Source organism: Parasteatoda tepidariorum, chromosome 5 (genome assembly GCF_982258835.1).
Source record: "Parasteatoda tepidariorum strain Cologne lab strain chromosome 5, Ptep-v5.0, whole genome shotgun sequence".
In the NCBI taxonomy this organism is placed as follows: Eukaryota; Metazoa; Arthropoda; class Arachnida; order Araneae; family Theridiidae; genus Parasteatoda; species Parasteatoda tepidariorum.
The window spans coordinates 96,328,393-96,349,551 of NC_141759.1; the positions used below are offsets into that span (position 1 = coordinate 96,328,393).

The window sequence follows — 21,159 nt, forward strand, 5'->3', positions numbered from 1 at the left end:
CTTACAGGTTCTTTTTTAAATAAAGGTTGTGTTATTGGTCCGTTCTAAAGACCAAATACAGCGAGATTGTATAGTTTAAATTATAGTTATGCTTCAAGTTTAAGACACTAGAACCTTCCAAGCTGGGTAAGGAAACTAGTTAAGGACAATTACTTTATGTACCTACCTGGACAATTAGTGCTGTAGTATATACATTTCCAAAGCTACCATCAGGATATTGCTGACTGATTAAAAATCTTCTATTTTCGAACACAACACTGTCGTTGATTTTAATATTCTGAGTTCCAGCACATTCATAAGCTTGGAGGGCCAATGCCTTGTACTCTAGAAAGGAGATACAGAAAATACATTACTATATACTAAGTATCACAAAACAATTTCATATTTATCGCTTCTCCGATCATTAATCTATTACATGATTATCCTTTTATGGATAACAAATCGAACACAAATTATTTAGCAATTTCAAACTATAAAAAAAAATTAAAAATTGGATATTTGTTATCAGGGGTCTGTCCAGACATTTTGTAAAAGGTTCGTTTTTGTAAAATTGTGAAAAAATTACTCGTAATTTGTGAATATAAAATAAACGTTAAGTCACATTCTTTCAACCAGGGTCCGCTTTTGTGAATTTGTGCAAATGGGCTCCGTTATTGCAAAAAAACTTTCTCGAGCAGTTTTTAAATTGTAAAGACATACAAGATTATGCTCAACACTGTAAAATTATAATTAAAGAAATTAAATTTTAAAAAATAAACAGCAATTGCAAATACTAAATTAGCGAAGCAACATACAAATATTTGGTATTAGCCTATACTGCTGCAACAGAATATTCATTTCGGACGAATAAAGGAAGAAGCATCTGCCGAAGACAAAACTTAGTTCGTTTATATCTGTCTTCCCCCCCCCTTCCTGGGAAGGGTTTATTCGATTAACAAAATAATAATGAAGATAAACAAATTTATGAAGGATCCGATTAAAAGATAAAAACGGACCCTTCACAAAATAATTTAAGTTAAAATATTTTGTGAAGGGTCCGTTTTTACGAAAAGATATTTTGTGAAGGGTCCGTTTTTACGAAAAGATATTTTGTGAAGGGTCCGTTTTTACGAAAAGATATTTTGTGAAGGGTCCGTTTTTACGAAAAGATATTTTGTGAAGGGTCCGTTTTTACGAAAAGATATTTTGTGAAGGGTCCGTTTTTACGAAAAGATATTTTGTGAAGGGTCCGTTTTTACGAAAAGATATTTTGTGAAGGGTCCGTTTTTACGAAAAGATATTTTGTGAAGGGTCCGTTTTTACGAAAAGATATTTTGTGAAGGGTCCGTTTTTACGAAAAGATATTTTGTGAAGGGTCCGTTTTTACGAAAAGATATTTTGTGAAGGGTCCGTTTTTACGAAAAGATATTTTGTGAAGGGTCCGTTTTTACGAAAAGATATTTTGTGAAGGGTCCGTTTTTACGAAAAGATATTTTGTGAAGGGTCCGTTTTTACGAAAAGATATTTTGTGAAGGGTCCGTTTTTACGAAAAGATATTTTGTGAAGGGTCCGTTTTTAAGTTAAAATATTTTGTGAAGGGTCCGTTTTTAAGTTAAAATATTTTGTGAAGAGTCCGTTTTTAAGTTAAAATATTTTGTGAAGAGTCCGTTTTTATGAAAAGATTTTTTGTGAAGGGTCCGATAACGGACCCAAATTTCTTCTAAACAGACCCCTGGTTATATAAACTGCTTAGTTAAAAAAAGTATCTAACATTAAAAATTAATGCACATTTTTTAACAGTTAATTAGTAGCACTTAGAGGAAAGAAGTGCTGTCTTGCCAAAACACACCTTATTTTATTGCTTTTTATGACTTTTTCCTGCTTTGTTTGAATATCTATATTAAAATAAAGCAAATTTGGTTTTAACTGCTTTAGACGCTTTTCCATTTTGATTTTAATGTTTTAATTATTAATTTACCTTTGTCTTTTTCTGTATTTGTACATTAGATTCATTTTCTGTTTAGATAACACTTAAGGAAAGTCATCCCATTTGAGACTTCCAACTTTTTAAATTTCAAGACAACTCATGGAGCACGTTATGTTTCAAGGGAAAAAATTTTCAAAAAGATCAAATTTTAAATATAAATTCAGAATGTGCAGGTTTTCAGAATTGGAATAACAGACAATTTTAAATTTATATAGACACTTCTCGTGATAGCTCAGTGTTTAATGGCACTGAGATGTCATTTCATTTTATTTTATAACCGTCGTTGAACAGCCGACCCAATTTTTGGGTTTACGACTACTAATGTTCAACTCCGTAGCTTTGCAATTCTGAACCCAATCCAGAAGACAAGAAAATTCCTGGATCAAGTATTGGTAGAAATTTTCCCTTCTTGGAAGACTTTTTTCCGATGGAACTAACCAGCATTTGCGTTACATGAAGAGGAAGACCACGAGAACCTCCCACGGTTAGCCTGACGGCAGCGGGACTCGAACCCATAATCCGTCTACCACTGAAGATATTTCAGTCAGCACTTGGTCGGTGCAAGTCGGATGCGGAATTCTTATTGATCAGATTTCGCTGGAATATGAACCAGATTCACCTCATTAGAAAGCAAACACTATGCCCTGAGCCATCCCGCCTCACTGAGATGTCACTTTATATTTTATTTCATTTTACATCCGTCGCTGAACAGCCGACCCAATTTTGGGTTTACGACTACTAATGTACAACCCCGTAGCCTTGTAATTTTGAACCCAATCCAGAAGACAAGGGAGCTCCTGGATCAAGTATTTGGAAAAATTTGCCTTCGTGGAGGACTTTTTGATGGAACTAACAGCATTTGCGGCCACGCGAGCCTCCCAATGTTAGCCTGACGGCAAGGGAACTCTAACCCATGATCCGTCTACCACTGAGGATATTTTACGTCAGCACTGTGGTCAGTGTAAGGCAGATGCAGAATTCGTATCGACTGGGATTCGAACCCGGTTCGCCTCATTGGAATGCGAGCGCTCAATCTCCGTGAAAAATTTGTGCACGATCCTCAAATGCGGATTAAGCTCACGAAGCTACCAGTTTGTCTGGAAAGTAAAGGCGGAATGCGCGCAATGCTAACCACATTGCCACCATTATACCGTTGTTCACGAAATTTTAGAGCTTTAACACCTGGCTCACAACTGGTTGTTGCGGGAATCTTAATTTTGTTACGAATCTGTAAATATCTGTACAATTGTGAATAATTTATCAAGAGACTGAATATCGGACCCTTAGACAATTTAATTAGAAATTTTGTGAGAAAGTCTCGTAATTCTGACGTAATTTAAAGAGAAAATAACGTTTATTGTATTTCTTATGGAGGACTTGGTTTGGCAACATTTTTGCAGATTTGGCGACAAAACGATTTTTTTTGGAAATTTTCAAGGCGATAGGACCAATATTCATGGAGTTCTTCGATACTTTTCTACATAAATAAGAGTGTGCCTGGCATTCTTATGATTGCAATAGTGTTCTGATTTAAGAGTCTAGTAAGTTCATTGAACCATTTGAGATTTCAAAGCCTATGAACTACTCTCTACTTGAGCTGTAATTGAGTGAATGAAATAGCTGTATTTTCTAGAAGATTCTGTTAATAAATTTTTGGAGTCTTTAGGAAAGTTTTATTCATCTATAGAAACGAACCGCTGTGCCCGGTACACTTTTATAGTATTATTTTCAGAATAAAATTAAGATTTGTTGACAGATCAATGTTTTAAAAAAAAGATAATTCCGAAAATTCTGCGTAAACATTACTTACCCATACTTTTCCGAGAGTTTTGGTTATGTCTCAAGTAATACTCCAAAACATGAGTGTTGCGTGGTTCGAAGGACTTTGCATTGCATAATGCCAATAATATGAATGGATGCGTAGTTTGTTCATATCCTCTTACCAGGTCAATTAGGCGAGCTACTAAGTCTATGTTATGAAAGTTTCTTGGATTGCGGTTTGTTGCAATTAATGCGTGGATGAAAAGTGCCAGGTTGTTCGGATAAACAGGAAAAGAGCTATTCCTAAAATAAATAGAAAAATATTTTAGAATATACAGGATTACCATAATTTAAATCGTGGTTAAAATAGCAGGGGTCTGTCCAGACATTTTGTGAAAGGTCCGGTTTGTGAAATTGTGAAAAATTTACTCCCATTCTTTCAACCAGGATCCTGCTTTTATGAACTTGCGCAAATAGGATCCGGTTATTGCATAAAAACTTTTTCAAGGAGTTTTTAAATTGTAAATAGATACAAGATTATGCTCAGCACTGTAAAATTATAATTAAAAAAATTAAATTTTCAAAAATGAAGAGCAATTGCTGCTTTTGAATTAGAGATGCAACATACAAATATGTGGTATTTAGCCTAAACTGCTGAACGCAGAATATTCATTTCGGACGAATAATGCAAGAACGGTCTGCCGAAGACAAAAAACTTATTTCGTTTACATCCATCTTTCTTGTTTCCTGCCCAGGGAAGGGTTTATTCAAATAACAAACCAATAATGAAGATAAAAACGGACCTTAACGGATAAAACTTTGTGAAGGGTCCGTTTTTATGAAAAGATTTTGTGAAGGGTCCGTTTTTATGAAAAGATTTTGTGAAGGGTCCGTTTTTATGAAAAGATTTTGCGAAGGGTCCGTTTTTATGAAAAGATTTTGCGAAGGGTCCGTTTTTATGAAAAGATTTTATGAAGGGTCCTTAACGGACCCAAATTTCTTCTAAACAGACCCCTGACTAGTGATAAATCACTAGATATTTTTAAGAGCCGCGATGGCTCAGGGGATAGAGCGTTCGCCTTCCAATGAGATGAACCGGGCTCAAATCCCAGCAATGGCTAGTCGATACGAATCCGCACCCGGCTTTCATCGACCACAGTGCTAACATGAAATATCCTCAGTGGTAGACGAATCTAGGTTAGAGTCCCTTTGCCGTCAGGCTAACCGTGGGAGGTTCTCGTGGTTTTCCTCTCCATGCAACGCAAATGAGGTTTAGTTCCATCAAAAAGTCCTCCACGATGGCACATTTCTCCTAATACTGGATCCAGGAGTTCCCTTGTCTTCTGGATTGGGTTCAAAATGACAAGGCTACGGAGTTGAACATTAGTAGTCGTAAACCCAAAAATTGGGTCGGCTGTTCAACGACGGTTATAAGACATGTTTAAAAAAATTTAAATCAGTTTTTAAATAAATCATTAAGTCGAAAAGATATTAATAATGAGGGAAGTCTTATTCTATCCAGAGAAATTTAGAATATATATATATATATTTTTTTTAATGTATTCTGATCTAAATTTACTCTAATATATCTATTTGATAAATTGCCTCCCTGTCTAAAATTTCAGTATGTTAAGCTTACACAAAATTAATGAAGATTTTATTTAAAGATTAGTTTGTAATAATTAAAAATATAAACATCTTAAATAGAAAAATTAGCTATTTCAGTTACTTTATAATTTTTAAAAAATATTAAGTATTAATACATTTCATCAGATAATTTGGCTGGTAAATGTAAGAAAAAGAAAATTCATTACAAAAATAATCCCATATAAAAAGGCATTGAAACCAAATTATCTGCGCATAAATATTAAAATCATGTAAATTACGGCAGATTAAATGTATTCAAAATTATAGATATATTAAAAATCATGATTTATGACAATGCTATTTTAATTGGTCAGGAAAACTTTCAGGAAACAATACTAAGAAACTTAAATTTGATGTAAAAAAATTGTTGAGAAAATACGGTTTCTTAACCAAGCTCATCAAATGCAGGGTATTCAGCAATGACCACTCTTAACATACATTTAAAATATTTCTGTAATGAAGTCAAAACGATACACACTAAGGGGTCTAAGATTTAAGAGGTAAAAACAAACTAGTTTGGAATTTTAACATTCACTAATCAGGAATGCGGGACTGAAAACATCAAAACTAGTTAGATTGCCTGATGAAACTCTTATTTCAACCGATGCTTTCAGCCCCGCTTTCTTCAATAGAGATTCGCGAGATTTCAATAGCGCATGTTTCATCACTTCAGTATTGATTCGAGTCCCCTAGAGAGTTGACTCTTTACTTGATTCTTCACACATAGTCTAAATATTGAAAAGGTGCATAAGGAACAATATGTATACTTTGAAAAATCACTAATTTTTCCCCCTTAAACCTAGTTTATTATCAATTACACGCAATGTATGAAGTACTCTAAATAAATTATAATACATCAGTAATCTAAATATTTTTCACAATGCAAGTTTAAAGTGTTTTAATACTTGGAAAATTTTATTTCAAAGCTTGTATTGTAAAACTAATACTTTCATGTACAACAGATTGCCATTTTTGTAATTGGCATAAATTTTGCTATCTAAATCGCTTTAGTTACTTCAGATGTTCGCTAACATTTTGATACCGGAACGAAATTAAATTTGACAATTTTTTAATTATTGCATAAAGAAATGTTCAAGGTTTGCGATTTTTTCTTCAAATCGAAAAGTCGTATTTTATATAAGTCTGCCTTTGATTTGAAAATACTACTTGGAGAAGTTCAGTTCATAATTAGCTTATAAGCATAAATTTAAATAAATTATAAAAATGTATTTCAAATTACATTAAATATTGTTATAGTATACAGATAAATGCAAGATTCAAATGTATTGAAAATTAGAAAGATTTATCATTAACTACTGAAAACTGTGAGAAAAAAAGCAGAACCTTTTTTTCAGATATATAAATATTAAAAAAATTACATTAAATTCTTTATAATGTATTTCTGCGCATTTTGGTAATGCAACAAAAGCAAATAAACTCAATAAGATATTTGGAATAAAACAGTCCAAAAAGTTACTTTAATCAAACTTCCAGCAATTCCTTTAGTTTCACTGTAAGTAAAAAAAAACCGACCAGAAAGTGAAACCACTTACGTTTTCAGATAAACAATCGTTTTATAATTAACTTTTTCCTCAAAGTCTAGTACTTTTACTTCATTACATTTTGTTAACGAATCGTTCTATTTTTGCTGCTCTTTACTTAATATAATTTGCATTTGCGATTTTAATGCAGTATCAAAAATCCTTAATTTCGTCGATGGATTCGTGTGGCTTGAAAAAAAAAATTTCATTGATAATTTTTCGCCTTTTTAAAATATTTTATAAAATAAATGAAAATAAAATAATGTTACATATATATATATATATATATATATATATATATATATATATATATATATATATATATATATATATATATATGTGTGTGTGTTTTTTTTTGCTACCCGTTTTTCCTTGTTTTCTTTGCGTAAATTATCTTATATTTTGGGTTCAATGTACTTGCAGCTCTTATCCGCAGTTAAAAAGGTAAATTCCTTTATATAGGTAGGTTGTAAAAATATTTAGAGACAAGAATCTTGAAAAACGTCCAGTGCGTAAAAAAAAAAAAAGAAAAATTGATCTAATGATCGGATCTTCACGTTTTAGGTTGTTGTTAATTTATGTCGCACTAGAGCTGCACAATGGGCTATTGGCGACGGTGAAGGAAACATCCCGGAGGATGATCCGAAGACATGCCACCACAATTTTGATCCTCTGCGGAGGGATGGCACCCCCGCTTCGGTAGCCCGACGACCTGCGCGAGAAGTCGAACTTTTTACGGTAGCACAGTTTAACGAGGACCAATACCGCACACCCTCGGTAACTACGCAGACTGATCCAAGTGGTCATCCACCCGCACACTTACCGTAGCCAGTGACACTCGACTTCGGTGATCTGCTGGGAACCGTGTCTTAACGATCTGCGGGTCTTCACGTTTTAGGACTCAGTCTTAATGGTTCAAGGGGGTGACCTCGAATATGCTAATTAGTGTAGATGATATCTTAAGTTACGAAATCAGGCACAAAAACGTGCTTTCTCTGAATAAAACATACCTTATTGTCAACGGATTCGGATTTCTGACCCCCAAGATATAGCAGTTAGCCGCTGTCTGGGAAATATGGTCAAAAGAGCGATCTAAAATTTGGACCCCTTAATGTTAAGTTTACTTTTTGCGTTTTCGAATTTGGGAGTCAAGTCTTCCTAACAGGTAGCAACAGGACCGAACACATCCTAGATTGTCTGGAATTTTCCGTAAGAGAAAATTTTCTTACGACCAATTTCGGTGTGCGACTTGGCTAGATTGTTTGGACTCGTGGATTTGATATAGCCGAGGCTAATATTGTGAAGGATTAGAAACAGCAACAACTTTGCGTACTTCGCCATATCTCGAGAACTAAGAAAATTGAAAAATTTTTGCATGCAATTATAAATTTAGTTTATACAAAATTAATTCGGTGTGAATTTCGATAAATATTTTTTATTTGATTTAATAATAGTCGAAACAATTTTGAGTTGTAAGAAATACAATTTTTTTTTTACACAATGGACCTTAAATGCACTCAAAACGCCCAGAAAACATTTTATTACTTTCCTATAAATGCTATTTATTAAGTTATTTTTAAGCAAAAAACGCTTTCGTTTTCACTCGAAACTGGGAGTCACGTGATTATTCACGAAATGACGTCACACGCGTCCATCTACCTTTAGTTTATAATTGCTGTGCCAATACGTTCTTGCTTTCGTTTTAATTTTCATAATTAAAACAAACTATTTTAGATGGTCAATATCTGTATAATAAATTGTGCCCTAATGCAGGGCTAAAGGGAATAGAAGGGCTGATTCACTCCTTTGAAGTAGCTCTTGCCGCGCCAATCCTCCGATATTCTCTAGTGACGTCACTTTGGCGCAAAGCTCGCACTTTTACTTCAAGAACGGAGCGTTCGGCCTTGCTAGCTCTAATATTGGAGCATTTCTTTTTGCGACATATTCTAAGACATTTGTTACTTTCTATAATGACTTTCCTCAGTTTTTGAAGTGAATTTACGAGAATTTAAAACTATTATCGAAATGCCAGTTTGCGCGATTGCAACTTGAAAAAATTTTGATAGAAAAACAAAAGGAAACCGCGTGTTCCCTAAAGTAAATGAACAACTATGTAAAGAATGGATTCCGAAATGACACAGTTAATATAAAACAGCAATACGTTTATTCTGTCGTTAAGAACTTTTATAAAAATTCATTATCTAAATAGAAACCGCCTCATTACTTCAAAAAGAAAGGCAGGTGAAAAAAATTAAAAAATGGATAAAGTCAAAGAAAATTAATATGTAAATAAAAAGTATAAATAAAATATATAGTATATAGTTGGAATTCTCCAATTTTTATAACATATTTTTTAGTGCAGTCATTCTAAATATTTATGATTTTTTTTTAAAAATTATACTCTTAAATTTAAATATCTATGTATTATATCATCGTAAATTTAAATATCTATAAACAATTGTAAAATTTCTAATGTCATTATGAACCTAAATTATTATTTTGTTTCAGTAATTAGCGTTTAAGGTTGATGCTTCCTAATGATTAAGTATAAACAAATTGATATTAACGGCATGTTTTAAAATCAGGAATTCTAAATTTAACTCAACTTATTGTTATAAAAGAATATGTAGATAAAAAAAGTGTCGATATATGCTTTCATTTTTCTTAATAATTAAAGTTTAAACTGAACTTTTTAAAATAAAGTATTTATAGTGTCATTTTCGCCAACTAGTAAGACATTTTTATAAGTTTAAAATGGTTTTTTTTTTTTAATATAATGGCCAAGAAAGTTTTTTTGAACTATGTTTATGAACGGAAATAATGTGTTAATTACGTAAAGTTTGAAAGCTAATAACCAGAAAATGTCTAACTTATTTTTACAAAGAGAAAGATGCAAAGTTATCATAATATCTTTGCTTGCGATCTCCGAGATCTGTGGACACAGTGACGTCATGAGAAGGGAAATCGTAGCTTCAGCTCTAAGAGAGGAGTGAACTAGACCTTCTATTCTCTTTAGCCAGGGCCCTAATGTAGCTTAATGAAAATGTAGGTTTAATCTTAACGTATTTTTATAATGTCAAACTTCAAACTGAAACATTGTTAATAGTTGACGAAATTTTTTAGTCCAGGTTCTAAAAAAGGTGTTAAAATGAGATATGTCTTATTATTCAAATGATGCGTTATAAATACAAAAAAAATTGTTTTCATTTTTCTTTAAAACCATATCATTCTTAATTATAAAGTATATTTCAATTTCATTTCGAAGATTTATTTTCACGTTAAGTGAAAATGTTGAATAAATTTTTTTTTTAAAGATAGAATAGCTTTAGACTTTAAAATGTAGGAAAGCTTAAGTTATTGATATTTTTTTTTATTTATTTATTCTAGCTTGAATTTAATGCAGGGAATTATCCAGCATAGCAGTAGCCTTTTAAGAAATTGTGATCCTATCAAAACTTATAATTCATTCTTAAAAAAAAATTAAGTTAAATGAAAAAGGCAGAAATTAATATATTCTAGTAGATTTTAATCACTTTATTTTAATTGCGTTAATCGATGATATATGAGTATTCGAAATCAAGCATACGCAGTTATTTAGTTCTACATTATAGAAAAAGGAATTAAATTCTTTAGATGAATATAAAAATAATTTTTCGCCATAGAAAAGTTTCAACAATGCTTTATTTTTTAATTTTTTTAAATACTATAAAGAATGTGCATTATAATTTCTTTTCACTTTGTCTGTTTATTTTTTATTATTCTTTAGCTTTAGTGAAGCAAAAACGTCTAGCTTAATGATATTCACTGAAATTATGTGGATAAATTATATAACATTAAGTGAATTTTTAGTAGATTATGTCTATAATGAACAGATATTTCAATGGACTAGATTCTTGAAAGTTTTGATTCGTTTTCAGAGATACCGAATGTTTAACCCGAGATTTTATAAACAATTTTACGTAATTTTTTTTTAGTTAAAAATGTATAATATATTAATTTTACTATTTTAGAATTCTTCATTGCAAGCTCTGACAAATAGTTTTCAAAATTTGGGAGATAAAATAACAATAACCATACTTTGCAAATACTATATTGAAGAATGGGAATTAAAATTTATAAATTATAATTTCTAGCAGTAGCGAAATTCCTATTTACTCAAAGAATAATAAATAAGCGTTAATGTGTATTTAAATATTTAATACACAGTAAAAGACAAACTGCTTTATTAAATATTTACTTCAAAAGAAAATACTTCAACCCTATCGAAAAAAAATAAAAAGCAGCAACACTAAATTATATTATTTGAATTCTTGAACATTAGCATATAGAATGTAACGATGTATTCATATTTTTCTATCAACTAGATTTATAAAAATACTCATTTGTTTTAATGCAATTCCTTATAATTCATCGATCCCATATCTAAATGTATACTATTTCTATCCAATCTGCGGCTTATTTTAATTAACTAATTAGGCTGTCATAAAGAATTATTTCAATTTAAAAATCGGAATAAAATAATATTTTTTATAAACTTTAACACCACTGATTTCAGCCGAAAAGAAATGTTCATGCGCCGTGAAGAGCTGCATAATCATTTCTTCAAATATTTTAATGATAAACAGTTTGGAATTTTAAAATTTTTCATTTCAAAACCGTAAATTTAATTCACAAAAGTTTTACTAATAATTTAATACAAAGTATGTTCATACGATAAAAGTGATATCTAAACAAACAGAATATTGAAATAGCCTCAGAGGATGGAGGCACGTTTCCAATCAGCACACGTGACGTCATAACCAATCAGCGATCATTTTTGATCGAATTACTTACGGAGGTCTTTTGGGCAGTTTAAATGTTTAATAATTAAATATTTGGCGAAAAAAATTTTACGGTCTCAACGGCAATTTTTAAGGACGCTACGCCCACCCTGTAAAATCATTTAAGATGAAGTTTGCTATTCGATGTAGATTTCGTGCGATTTTTGACCAATTTCAAATCTCTTATGCACCCTGAGTATATTTTGTGTACAAAATTCAGATATTAGTAAAAGATATATTTTATATATATCTTTTATCAAAAATATATTTTAGTACAGAAAATAACTTAATATTTACGGGTATAGTAATACAGATAAAACTGATATTACAATTTAAGATTTATCTTTGCTTAGACTCAACGTTGCAACAGGCTGGCTGTCCGTGATCCAGAAGTGAGCTGTGACCTATGAGTTGTTCACCGTTTTCTTAAAAAGACTTCATACTATTGTGGGGAAAGCAAATCAACTAAATTTTGAAACACTTGTTGCAATTATGGGGATATTTCTGTATCGTGATCTGGCGCGCCAACTACAATCGTCAATGTGCCAAATAGATTTTAAACTTGCAAAAAAATTTTTTAAAAAACATGTAGATGTCCGCGGGTGGCTACGAGTTACCTTTCTAGTAGATCTCTTTCTGTGGTTTTTTTTTTTTTTTTTTTTTTAGTTTCTCGAGGGCCACTGTGAGGAAGTTTCCAAGACTTAGCCACAGATCACGATACGGAAATCTCCCCGCAATTTATGTGTTAAAAAAAATAACAGAGCTTGTTGCATCTATACTGTGTCCAGCAAAGAAAAAACTTCAAATAACAATCGCGTACAGATAATAAATTATACCTAATCTGCGATAGTTATAAAAGATCAAGGTCTTTTCCTAGTTTGTTAAGCAAAAAAGCACTGAAACAATTAAAAATATATTACCTTAACAGAGATCTAGATATCTCTACTTCTAATTGATGCTCCATAAGTAGCCGTTCACTGGTTGAGACGAAATTCTCCCAATTGCTCACAACTAGAGCAATAATGGCTCGGTGGGTGTTCTCCTTCCAGCCATAATCTGGTTGCCTAATGTGCAATATCCACTCGACACCACTTAATTGGGGTGCTGGGCAAGACGTTAGGGCAGGGGATGCACCATTCCCATTGAAATCGTCCGATTCCGAATCTCCATTTTCGTTCGCTTTACTACCAAATCCTAAAAAATTAAATGAGATTGGTGAATCTACAGAACGAGATTTCAAAAAAATTTTAATTAATTTAAGACTAAACAAATCGGAGGTTACTACAGACTAGGTTAAAAAAAGCTCTGTTTTTGTAAAAAATATGAAAAAATTTATTCATAATTTTATGAAAAATAGGGCCCTGCTTTTGTGAAAAAGTTACTTCAATCAGTGGCCTGTCTATACTTGGAAAGGCCCTGTTTTTGTGAATTTCAAGAAAACAAGAAAGTGTTTTTAAACAAGTCATTTACTGTTTTTAAAATATTTTTTGAAGCGTCCTGCTTCAACGATAGAAAATTTTTCTTAAAGCCTGTTAAAGGCTTAATTTCTTATAAAACATCGCCAGGTTAAATTAAGGATAGCTAATAGTTTTAGTTTGTAAATGCGATTTATTATAAACTCGATCAGTAATTTTTAAAAATCGGTCTAAGTTCAAAATATTTTGTGAGAATTTATTTTAAGTTCTGAACGGCATCCTTTTGTTCAAAATTAATGCCTGCAAAAATGGAATATTCCATGAAGTTCAATTTACAAAGTAAAGCCATGTCGATTTTTGGACAATAACTAAAGACCGTAGACTAGTTCTAATTCTCATACCGCCACATATCACGAAATACAGATATTTCACAACGTATCCTAAAACTATTTTATACAAAATGTTTTTACATAGGTCTTCAAGTTCATTACCTAAACGAAAATTATTACTTACCATAATATATTCGATAAATTTTTATTCACATTTTCTGAACGCATATCAAAAGTATGCTGTAGTAATTAATAGCTAATAATTTTAGTTTGTAAATACGATTAATTCTAAGCCTAATAGGTATGCTTAAAAAATATTTAAAGTTCAAAATTTTGTTATATTTTAATTCTGAACTGAATTCTTTTGTTTAAGCTGTTTAAAAAAAATTTCCTGGAGTTCAATCTGCTAAGTAAAACCAAGTAGATTTCCAAACTAAAGAACCTGATATGATCACCGCAAACTAGTTCTGGACGATATCATAATCTTAATACCGCAATATCAGAAAATATCAATATTTAAATATCCTGAAACACGATATTTTCCTCCAATTTTACATTGGTTTTCACGTTCGTTATCCAAAAGAAAATTATCAACACTCACCATAAAATATTTGATCAATTTTTTAATAGTACTCGCAATGTTATTACCAGTCAAAAACTATAGTTATCGATAACACATATGTTATCGAATTCTATATGAGCAGAATTCTGGTTATAGTCACAGTAAATAATTGTAATCAAGTATTCACTATGTATTGCGAAAATATTTTAAAATTTCATTATCGCACTATATAAAAATATCAATTTATTGCCCAACCTCACTTAAGATTTTTATTTTCTACAACAGGGGTTTCCAACTAACATGAGGCCGGGGGCCACAATGAAAAACACAAATCAAATGGCGGGCCGCAACTTCATCAAAATTTTATGTTGGACTCTAATGTTTGAAGGATCATTAAATATTACTGTCAGATTTTTACCAAGTTGCACAAAACAAAAGTATTGAATTACAAATTAAAATAAGTAGATTTTTAAAAATATTTAATTGCATATTAAAAAATTCGGGCTACAATAACTTTAACGCGCACCCATGTATTAAACAATTAATGTGCAATTATTATTTTTGTTAAGATATAAAACTTTAAAAAGGTTGGTATTAAAACTTAGATAGTAGCACACAAAATGTTCTGTGACAAAATTGAGGTTTGTCTGCTGCAACCACCAGAGAATAGATATATACAGTTTAATTTTAAATTTACAAATGTGTGTGTAAATATTTTCATCCAAAATGAGTGGTTTCAAAAAGTTAAATAGGAGAATTTCATCGAAAAAATTTCTGATGCTAAATTATATTCACAAAATACAAAAAATGAAATAAGAAAGAGCAACATACGCGATTATTTTTGTATTTGAATAAATATTTTCTTGGATGCATAACCTGAGAATTTTTTTTTTCACCGTTGGCATAATAAATTTCACAAAAACTAAGAAATTAGGTTTTAATTAACTAGAAAAGTATTTTATACCCATTTAGATTTTTTATGAAAATTGTCCGCAAAAAAATGACAACTAATATATTTTAATTCCGGGTCGCCAGTTGGAAACCACTGTTCTACAACAAAGATAATATAAGTGAAATGAGCTTTCTGGACTCACAGACTAATGTTTTATGAGCAAAAGTACTCAAAATAAGATAATAGAAAAACGAAAAATGTGAGAAGAAATGAAAGAAAAATCTTACGTTCTTCTCAACTTAAAGGTCGGTACAGCATTTTAAAAAATTTTCCACATATTCAGAATCATTGCAAATTTTTTTTAATTCTATGAATGAATATTATAATATAGATAATGCACCTTGAAAGAATGACGTTTGTTATATCTAAGAATACAACTTCTAACTATTTCCTCGTTATTCATAGCGTAAACTATTAACGATCTATTATTACTGGCAGCAATTTACTTTTATTTTCGTATTTGTTTCCCGGTGAGTTAACTTATAAATTTCACTATTCAACAGAATATTTTTTTAATATATAGCGAAAGTAATTTTCCAATTCGAAACTTACGTGAATCGTACTTGAAAAAATGCGGAAGTGGTTTATTTGCAGCAGTTTAAAAGCAGACATGTTATCAAAAAGAAACTTTAGTGAATCAAGTTTTTGACCTTAAAGAAATAAAAACATCATTGTAAAAACTTTAGTATTCTGGGAAAAAGGAACTGAAGAGCTCCGATGAAAAGACGACTTTCAGTGTGTGTGTTACACTTATATACTAATTCTAAAGGTAGACAGACTGCTCTGCCATTTTATACAATTTTGATACAATCTTAATTTTGTATCAAAATTTAATCATATATGTTATTACTATTTAAAGCATACTTTCAAACCGTCAATGTTAGTCACTACTGTAAATTAAATATTAAAAGGCCATTCAAGCATTGGTTAAGCACCAAAAAGCCTAAAATCACCAGAACTATTATCGTAATTTTTAAACAGGCTTTCAGGGTTTCTGGAAGAAACAGCTCAAAAGTTAAGGGAAGATTTATTTAATAAGGGGCATAGAGAGGAAACTTTCCTATTTTTTTTTTTTTTAAAAAAAAGAATTTAATAGTACTAGAGACGAGCCTTCAACGTTCCAAACTTAAATACCCGAAAAATTGATAAAAACTAGAATATCTGAAAGAATATTCTAAGCTGTTGTATTTGCAGTAGTTTCAATTTTTAATTTGCTGTATAAATGGTAGACATACAAACGCTAAAAAGTATTACCCATTACTGTATTTAGGACCCTTCGTAAGTATTATTCTAAAAATGCATTAAAATTCCAAAGTAATTTATTTTTCGGCAAATTCTTTTAAATCTTTTTCGTTTCTTCCGTTACAACAGGGTGCGTAGCGTTTCTAAAAAGTGCTTATTTTCGATTTTAAAATCCCTTAAAGGTGCTTTTTTCATTGGGTGTTTTTAAAAAGTGCTTAATTTTCCCTTTTCAAAATGAGATTTTTCCTGCACCATGCTGATTTTCGCTACGAATTATGCAAAAAGACTCAGTTCACGTTGTTCTATTCAACGCTTTCAAAATTAATTCAACCCCATTCTATTCGGCGTATTGTCAGTCCGTAGCGCATGAAAACGTCATTCGTTTTACACGATTCAAAACTTCATGATTTTTGACAATTGTCAAAAACAATATTTTCTGGGTGCTTGAAAAGTGCTTATTTTTGTTGAATAATTTGGCTACGCACCCTGGTTAATACTGCATAAAAAGCATATTTATGTTCACTAAAATTTATAAAACAGTTAGTGATGGTTCTTTTTCTAGAACAGCGGTTCCCAGATAGTGTTCCACGGAACCCTAGGGTTCCGTGGAAGATTTAGATGATTTTATAACCAGTGAGGAGTTTTGAAACCTGATTATATTTAGATACATGCCTATAATTCCTAATTTATTTAATCTCTCAGTTGCTTATATGAAATTTCAAAAGAAATAGAAAGGCATTTTACTAATAACAGTATATTGAATAAGTCATAAATAGAATATGTATTTATAAAATATTGCATTAGTATTTTCTATGCCGCTTTTCAAATCAAATTGAATTCATTAATAAGGAAATATGTTTCCCGAATAACCATTTTCAACGTTTATAGCAGTTCTTTTAAGTTTTTATCTTGAAGTAAACAATAATTAGGCTTATTTAGCTTATTCGCATCTTATATATGATATCAGGGGTCTGTTCAGAAGAAATTTGGGTTTATCTTGAAGTAAACAATAATTAGGCATATTTAGCTTATTCGCATCTTATATATGATATCAGGGGTCTGTTCAGAAGAAATTTGGGTCCGTTAACCGGACCCTTCACAAAATATCTTTTCATAAAAACGGACCCTTCACAAAATATTTTAACTTAAAAACGGTCTCTTCACAAAATGATTTTTCTTATAATCGGACCCTTCACAAATTTGTTTATCTTCATTATTATTTTGTTAATCGAATAAACCCTTTCCAGGGCAGAAAACAAGAAAGATGGATGTAAACGAATTAACTTTTTTTGTCTTCGGCAGACGATTCTTCTATTATTCGTCCGAAATTAATATTCTGCGTTCAGCAGTATAGGCTAATTCCCAAATATTATGTTGCATCTCTAATTTAGAAGCAGCAATTGTTTACTTTTTAAAATTTAATTTTTTTAATTATAATTTTACAGTGTTGAGCATAATCTTGTATGTCTTTCCAATTTAAAAACTCCTTGAAAAAGTTTTTTTTTGCAATAACGGACCCTATTTGCACAAATTCATAAAAGCGGACCCTGGTTGAAAGAATGTGAGTAATTTTTTCACAATTTCACGAAAAACGGACCTTTCACGAAATGTCTTGACAAACCCCTGGATATCTACCCAAAACAAATTCATAACTAAACTGGATATAGCACAAGGACTGTAAATTTAAGTGTCGGACATGAAACCTAATTTATTATTTATGATAAAACGACGAAAAATATTTCACAACACAAATTTCGAAATCAAAAGTTCACAACTATCTTAATTTTATAAAATCTGGGTTCCTTCGAAAAAAGGGGGATTTCTTGAGGTTCTGCAGCTGACAAATATTGGGAACCGCTGTTCTAAAAAGGGATAATTCCACACGAAATTTTCCATACATTTCTTTTAAATTTTACAGCTACAAACGGGCACAAAAAACTGCTTTTGAATAAAACGCGAACGTGTCGAGAGAAGTGTTTTAAAACTTCAATTACTTGAAATATTCACACGTAAATAAGTAAATTAAAAACTATTTCTACTCTGTCACATGACTTCGGTTTTAAAAATTTCCTTGGTATTTTGCTCAGATCACTGACTAGAGCTTTCCGGTATTCCAGAAAATTTATCATACGCCTTACAAACCTAACTTATTACATTAATTTTGTTTTCATAAATTCTGCATTAATATAAACACTAACTAATTGTTAACTTTAATTACGCATATTTTGATTTTGTAACGATTATGCTTCGGGGAAACATAACGAAATAAGGAGACTGCTTTAGGGAGTTATAAGTTTAAAATAGATTTGACTTCTTTACTTATTTGAGTTTTACTTTAATCATGCCTTTAATAAACATAAAAATTTTTTTAGAAAAACACTGCTAAAAAATCATGGCTAATTTCGAAAACAGAAAGTTAAATTTCATTAAATATTCGATTTGCTTTGATTTTGACTAGATTTCGCTAATTTGAATCGAAAATCTAATTATGCCGGTTAAATGTAAATGTGAGTGCATATTTCAGTAAAATTCGGAATAAAAACTTCTCATTTTAAGATTTCTATATTTAGGCATTGTTTTTAATTAAATCGACGCATACAAACAATACGTTATATATTGCTAAAGAATAAGAGGAAGTTTTATTAAATTTAGTAACTAACGTTTTTCTCAAAAATAGTCAATTTTTTCCAAGGCTTAACACCAGTTAACATTCATAATATTCTCAATAGCAAGCTGTTAATATTTCAAATAATGTACACAAATTGAAATATCTTATTCGTAGATACAAATTGAAATATCGCGTTCATAAACAGAAAATTCAGAAATTTTAATTTCGGTTTCCCCCATTTACTCTTTCATTACTTAAAATTATATCGAATAATCGGAATATGGAATTTGTCATAAATTGTTCAAAACAAAAAATATATAATTTTTAGATGCAAGCTAGAAATTTAATTTCTACAATAGCTGATGTTTGGTGCACTTATTGTATAATTTTATTTATATATATATATATTTTTTTTAAAAAACTGAATTCTTAAATCAAAGTATTTAAAGAAATTATTAGAGACAGTGCACTTAAAAATAAAAGCATTTTAATCGTTTCAACTATTAAAACTTTTTTTTAATGAACATGGATTAATTTAAATTTCAGTTAGGATTTTTATTTTGACATGAAATTGTACTATTATCTGAATACCTAAAACCAAACATATAATACTGCTATGTCATCTTAAATACGAATTAAAAAAGAAAATTCAAATAAATATAATTTAAATTGCATAAATTTTAAAGAAAAGCAAAATAATTCTTACCTAATAATGCTAGAGAGAGCCATGGTATACTGAAGAAACACAAAATGCCAAAAAGTCTAAGGTATAACATTTCAATGTTGAAGGGGAAAAAAAAGTTTTTCTTTTAAGCTACTGCAGAAAGGAGTGTGTTCACATATATGAGAATTAAATAAAACTCCCGCGATTATGCATATTCACAAAAAGTTGAGTGGTGCAGAAGGAACATCCGAATATTACAATATCGTTTGCTAAAAGTATTAAAACGGCTCAGCATGTAGTGTTAATTACTGGTTAAAAGAACACTTGACCTACTTAAGGCGAAGAGTTACGATTAATTCCTTCATTTAAGATGAAGATGAGACCGATAGTAAAGTTTTGTTTTGATTTTACCGTGCTCGGTGATAAAACAGACGCCAGAATATAAAAATGAAGAACGAACGATATTTCTTTCTACTCTTGACGGAGAACGAAGCTTATTTATTTCCCGAACGATCAACTGACTGCAAGGATTCTGGTTCGTGACGAATGGCATTGAAAAAGGAATTAATTCTACTACTTTTTTCCCCAATATTATGAGAATAGTATTTGCTGTGATGTCTAGCAAGCAGGAAATTGATTATGAAATTTTTGAAACCTCAATGAGTCTTGATTAATGGCGATTATATATATTTTGTTGTCAAGAAATTCTGTTTTATGTTATATATAATTTATTAAAAATAATTTAATTTGATATTATTTTTATTACTTTATAATTTCATCACAGTAGAATTTACGACTAACTACGTCACTGTTGACTATTCCATTTAGAGATATTTAATACCATAATATTCTTTTAGAAAAGAAAAAAAGAAGTTTTAGCTTGCGTTTTTGATTCAGATGATAATAAATTTAATTTATTGTTTATGGAGAATTTTTTAAGCATTTCTGGAAAATAACAATAAATAACATCAATTTCAAGATACCAATTCTTATTAAATGAAAGATTTCTATTTTATTTTATTTAGCTATAAACTTAAGAGTTAATATCCAGAGCTTTTATATTTAATATTTATTTTTTATTTCCAAAGAATTTATATTAAAAAAAAAGTGTAAATTCTACTAAGGAATATAACTGATTTAAAAAATTTATTTTTAGCTTTTATTAATAATGCAGGTAAAAAGCAGAAAATCTCTGGAAAAAGAATTCGAAATACTTTTTTCAACTCGAGAAAAACGATCAATTTTTAAATAGAATTATTTAAACGAATTTTATAATCATGTGCAGAAATCTTTGGATTCCCTTCAAAAGCTCCCGAGATGAGGCGAAACACAGGAAAGCTGAAATTAACATTATGGGGACCGAACTTATAAGCTTTTGACTATTTTCCTGATTAAACTATTAAGACCATATTAACCAGATTGCGACTGCCTTCCATATATAGATGGTCAAAATTGAAATTCGTCGGTAAAAAAGGTGTGTTAATTCATAGCAACATAAGCGCAACGTCGGGGAGGAGGCATAGGAAAGCACGTGCACCCTCAAAAAAATTTCAGATTATTTTTTAAAATTAATACTTTAAAAGAAAACACCAAAAAAATATTTTTAATTTTAAAAAAAAACTTAATAACCTTAGACATCTTATTAATAATTT

At 30.5% G+C, this 21,159-nt stretch overlaps 1 protein-coding gene across 1 annotated transcript in view; it reads right to left on the minus strand.

Moving 5' to 3' along the window:
- The window catches only part of LOC107444569 (uncharacterized protein CG3556), a 29,878-nt gene extending 9,776 nt beyond the window's left edge, over positions 1–20,102 (minus strand). The window contains exons 1-4 of the mRNA XM_043047120.3: positions 19,550–20,102; positions 12,656–12,929; positions 3,777–4,030; positions 167–324 (exon numbers count right to left, since the gene is read on the minus strand). Of these exons, the coding sequence (XP_042903054.2) occupies positions 167–324; positions 3,777–4,030; positions 12,656–12,929; positions 19,550–19,619 (756 nt within the window). The 5' untranslated portion in view covers positions 19,620–20,102. The remainder of the gene's footprint in view (positions 1–166; positions 325–3,776; positions 4,031–12,655; positions 12,930–19,549) is intronic.
- Positions 20,103–21,159: the final 1,057 nt, after the last annotated feature.